Genomic DNA, 5,228 nt, shown 5'->3' with positions numbered 1-5,228 from the left:
CCTCATGGAGGGCAGTTTTAGGGAGGCTGAGGCTGCAGGATTGGGGGCAGGAGCTGCCCTGGGACTCTCCCATTTACCCCCATTTACCTCCCTGTGACCCCCATGTCCTCTCTGTCCCCCAGCCCCGGGTCCCCGAGCCCCCTGGGACCTCCCTGGGACTCCCACTGCTGACCCCCTGTGACTCCTGGGGACCCCCTGTGACCCCCCCTTGTCTCCCCCAGCCCCGGGGGTCCCCGAGCCCCCCTGTCAGCCTGGAGGGTGGTCCTGGGGAGGCTGAGGCTGCAGGATTGGGGGGGGCAGGAGCTGCCCCTGGCCCAACTGGTGACTCTGGGACCCCCTGGGACCCTCTGTGACCCCCTGTGACCCCATTTATCCCCCCAGCCCCGGGGTCCCTGAGCCCCTCTCCTCGTGGAGGGCAGTTTTGGGGAGGCTGAGGCTGCAGGATTGGGGGGGGCAGGAGCTGCCCCTGGCCCAGCTGGTGACCCTGGGACCCCCTGTGACCCCCCTTTATTCCTGTGTCTCCCCCAGCCCCGGGTCCCGAGCCCCTTTCCTCCTGGAGGGCAGTTTTGGGGAGGCTGAGGCTGCAGGATTCCGGGGGCAGGAGCTGCCCTGGACCCTCTGTGACCCCCCTTGTTCTCTGTCCCCAGCCCTGGGTCCCGAGCCCCCTCTCCTCGTGGAAAGCAGTCTTAGGGAGGCTGAGGCTGCAGGATTCCGGGGGCAGGAGCTGCCCCTGGCCCAGCTGGTGGTCCACGAGGGTTCCGGGGGTGCGGGGGTCACGACCTGGCCCTGGCCTGGCTCGACCCCCTGCCCGGCTGGGCCCCTGCGTGGGCACCTGCCTGCCTGCCCTCCCACCACCCCTGCCCTTCGGGAGCCCCTGCTGGGTCACGGGGTGGGGGCACCTGGCCGAGAACGGTGAGAAATGGGGGTTTGGGGGCTTTGGGGGATTTGGGGGCTTTGGGGGCTCTGGGTCACGGCTGGGGGCACCTGGCTGAGAATGGTGAGAATTGGGGGTTTGGGGGTTTGGGGGTTTGGGGGCTTCATTGGGGGCTCTGGGTCACGGGGTGGGGGCACCTGGCTGAGAATGGTGAGAAATGGGGATTTGGGGGAGTTTGGGGGGTTGGGTCATTGGGGGCTTTGGGGGCTTTGGGGTCTCTGGGTCACGGGGTGGGGGCACCTGGCTGAGAACGGTGAGAAATGGGGTGGGGGCATCATGGGGGGCTCTTTGGGGGGCTCTGGGTCATTGGGGTCATCATTGGGGGTCTCTGGGTCACGGGGTGGGGGCACCTGGCTGAGAACGGTGAGAAATGGGGTGGGGCATCATGGGGGCTTCTTTGGGGGCTCTGGGTCATTGGGGTCATCATTGGGGGTCTCTGGGTCACGGGGTGGGGGCACCTGGCGAGAATGGTGAGAATTGGGGGTTTGGGGGGTTTGGGGGTTTGGGGGTCTCTGGGTCATTGGGGGTATCCTTGGGGGTCTCTGGGTCACGGGGTGGGGGCACCTGGCTGAGAACAGTGAGAATTGGGGTGGGGGCATCATGGGGGGCTTCTTGGGGGTTTTGGGTCATTAGGGTCATCCTTGGGGGTCTCTGGGTCACGGGCTGGGGGCACCTGGCCGAGAACGGTGAGGATTGGGGGGTTTGGGGGTTTGGGTCATTGGGGGTCTCTGGGTCACGGGCTGGGGGCACCTCGCTGAGAATGGTGAGAAATGGGGGTCTCTGGGGGCTCTGGGTCATTGGGGGTATCCTTAGGGGTCTCTGGGTCACGGGCTGGGGGCACCTGGCTGAGAACGGTGAGAATTGGGGGTTTGGGGGTTTGGGGGCTCTAGGGGTCTCTGGGTCATTGGGGGCTCTGGGGGTCACTGGGGGTCTCTGGGTCACGGGGTGGGGCACCTGGCCGAGAACAGGAGAAATGGGGGTTTGGGGGCTCTGGGTCATTGGGGGCTTCTTGGGGGCTCTGGGTCATTGGGGGCTCTGGGTCATTGGGGGGCTTCTTTGGGGGGGCTCTGGGTCATTGGGGGCTCTGGGTCATTGGGGGAGTTTTTCTTTGGGGGCTCTAAGTCTTGGGGGGTCTCCATTGGGGGCTCTTGGCCATGGGGGTCTCCACTGGGGTTGGGTCTTCATGGGGGTCTCCATTGGGTCGGGTGGTTTTTGGTGGGGTCTCGGGGGGTTTGGGTTCCCTGGGGAGTTTTGGGTTCCCTGGGGGTTTTCTGGTTCTCTGAGGGGGTTTTGGGGTCTCTGAGGGGTTTTGGGGGTCTCTAGGGGGGTTTTGGGGGTCTCTGGGTGGATTTTGGGGGTTTTGGTTCCCTGGGGTGATTTTTAGGGGTTTCGGGGTCCTGACCCTCGGCCGAGCTCCCGTGCCCCCCAGTGTCCCTCCCCGCTGGGACCCCTCCCAGAAGGTGCCCCTGGACCTGCTGAGCCCCCCATCTGTAACTGCCTCTACTCGGCCCTGAGCAGGAGGGACCTGCAGAGCCCGGCCCGGCCCGGCATGGTCTGTGCTGGGGGGCCCAGGGGGCCGGGGGCCTGCCAGGTACGGGGAGGGGGCCTTTGGGGGCCCTGGGGGATTTCAGGGGGTAAATTGGAGGATTTGGGGGTAAATTGGAGTTATGGGGGGATTTGGGGGGATTTGGGGGTTGGGTCTGTGCTGGGGGCCTGGGGGCCAGTGGGCCTGCCAGGCACGGGGGTCCTGGGGGTCCTGGGGGTCCAGAGGGGTAAATTGGGGATTTGGGGGTAAATTGGAGTTAGGGGGATTTGGGGGGTCGGGTCTGTGCTGGGGGCCTGGGGGCTGAGGGACCTGCCAGGTACAGGGGGCTGGGGGTCCTGGGGGTCCAGAGGGGTAAATTGGGGGTTTGGGGGGATTTGGGGGATTTGGGGGTTGGGTCTGTGCTGGGGGTCCAGGGGGCCAGGGGCCTGCCAGGCAGCGGGGGCTTTGGGGGGGTCCTGGGGGCTAAATTGGGGATTTGGGGGGTAGATTGGAATTATGGGGGGATTTGGGGGTTGGGTCTGTGCTGGGGGCCCTGGGGGCCGTGGGCCTGCCAGGTACGGGAGGGGTCCTGGGGGATTTGGGGGATTTGGGGGGATTTGGGGGTCGGGTCTGCGCAGGGGCCTGGGGGCCGGGGGCCTGCCAGGTACGGGGGGGCTTTGGGGGGTCCTGGCGGGTAAATTGGGGATTTGGGGGATTTGGGGGTTGGGTCTGTGCTGGGGGCCCGGGGGCTGGGGCCTGCCAGGTACGGGGGTCCTGGGGAGGCTTTTGGGGGTCCTGGGGGGATTTGGGTGGTTATTGGGGACTTGGGGGTAAAAGGGGTTTTGGGGGCATTTGGGGGGATTTTGGGGATTTTGGGGGTCTCTGGGGGTTAGGGTGGTCCCAGAGCCTGGGAGTCCCTGATCAAGGGGGCTCTGGGGTCTCTTGAGGGGGATTTTATGGGGGTTTTAGGGGATTTTATGGGATTTTAGGGGTTTGGGGGTTTTATGGGTTTTTATGGGGTTTTATGGGATTTAAGGGGTTTTATGGGGTTTTTATGGGCTTTTATGGTTTTAATGGGATTTATGGGGTTTTGCCCCCAGGCGGACTCGGGGTCCCATCTCGAGCGGGGGTCCCTGGATACTGGGGGTCTGGGGAGTCCCTGGGGGTTTTTATGGGATTTATGGGGTTTTTATGGTTTTTAATGGGATTTATGGGGTTTTACCCCCCCAGGCGGACTCGGGGGGTCCCATCTCGTGTGGGGTCCCGGGGGGGCTCCCTGGGTGCTGGGGGTCTGTGGGATCCACGGTGGGTTTATGGGGTTTTTTATAGGGTTTTTATGGGTTTTTATGGGTTTTTATGGGATTTACGGGGTTTTGCCTCCCAGGCGGACTCTGGGGGTCCCATCTCGTGCGGGGGTCCCGGAGGGTCCCTGGGTGCAGGGGGGTGCTGGGGTCTGTGGGATCTCTGGTGGGTTTATGGGGTTTTTTATAGGGTTTTTATGGGTTTTTATGGGTTTTTATGGGATTTACGGGTTTTGCCTCCCAGGCGGACTCGGGGGTCCCATCTCGTGCGGGGGTCCTGGGGCTCCTGGGTGCAGGTTGGGGTGCTGGGGGTCTGGGGGGGTCCCTGGGGGGTTTATGGGATTTTTGGGGTTTTTATGGGGTTTTTATGGGGTTTTATGGGATTTTTGGGGGTTTTTATGGGGTTTTGGGGTTTTTATGTTTTTAATGGAATTTATGGGGTTTTGCCCCCCCCAGGCAGACTCGGGGGGTCCCATCTCGTGCGGGGGGGGTCCCGGAGGGGTCCCTGGGTGCAGGGGGGGTGCTGGGGGTCTGTGGGATCCCCGGTGGGTTTATGGGGTTTTTTATAGGGTTTTTATGGGGTTTTTATGGGGTTTAATGGAATTTATGGGGTTTTGCCCCCCCAGGCGGACTCGGGGGGTCCCATCTCGTGCGGGGGGGGTCCCGGGGGGGCTCCCTGGGTGCAGGTTAGGGTGCTGAGCTTCTCCTGGGCTGTGCCGCCCAACGGGCCCGTGGTGGCCGCGGGGCCTGGGGTCCCACTCGAGGTGGCTCCGGGCGCCGCCTCCCCGAGGCCTTCGCGCCCCCGGGCCCCAAAACCGGGCATGGAGGACGGGAAGTGCTTCGGTGAGGAGAGACCCCAAAATACCCAAAAATACCCTGAAAATACCCCAAACCCCTCCCCAAACTCCCCAGGGATCCCCAAATCCCCCCGGGCCCCCCCAAAAACCGGGCATGGAGGACGGGAAGTGCTTCGGTGAGGAGAGACCCCAAAACCCCCCAAAATACTCCCAAAATAACCCCAAACCCTCCCCAAATCCCCCTAACCCCCAACCCCCCAATCCCCTAACCCCCAAATTTCCCCCAGGCTGTGTGGGATGATAGGGGGACCCCAAACCCCCAAAATCCCCCAAACCCCCCTAACCCCCAAATTTCCCCCAGGCTGTGGGATGATGGGGGTTCCCCAAACCCCCCCTAACCCCCCAAATTTCCCCCCCAGGCTGTGGGATGATGGGGGGTCCCCCCCTGACGCCCCCCGAGGGTCCCTCCTGGCCCTGGGGGGTTTCCCTGCTGAGGGGGGGGCGGCGCCGCTGCGGGGGGGCCCTGGTGGGAGAGGGCTGGGTGATGACGGCGGCTCACTGCTTCATTGGGTGAGAAAAAACCCTAAATACCCCAAATAACCCCAAAATAACCCCAAAATACCCAAAACACCCCAAATACTACACCCAAAACACCACCCAAAATAACCCCA

At 63.6% G+C, this 5,228-nt stretch overlaps 1 protein-coding gene across 1 annotated transcript; it reads left to right on the top strand.

Moving 5' to 3' along the window:
- Positions 1-528: 528 nt before the first annotated feature.
- On the top strand, positions 529-5,131 carry LOC126638168 (serine protease 53-like; the record flags this gene model as incomplete). Its single annotated transcript, XM_050311812.1, is given in 8 exon segments — positions 529-546; positions 548-596; positions 648-673; positions 740-912; positions 2,364-2,379; positions 2,381-2,525; positions 4,387-4,603; positions 4,977-5,131. Coding segments are annotated over 8 exon segments (799 nt in total), but the record flags the coding sequence as incomplete, so codon positions are not given.
- Between the last annotated feature and the right edge of the window lie 97 nt (positions 5,132-5,228).

This window comes from Myiozetetes cayanensis, unplaced genomic scaffold (genome assembly GCF_022539395.1).
Source record: "Myiozetetes cayanensis isolate MyiCay16 unplaced genomic scaffold, myiCay2020 scf1691, whole genome shotgun sequence".
Lineage (NCBI taxonomy): Eukaryota > Metazoa > Chordata > Aves > Passeriformes > Tyrannidae > Myiozetetes > Myiozetetes cayanensis.
Note: the sequence above shows the minus strand (reverse complement) of the source record. Positions and strands in the feature narration are given on the sequence as shown.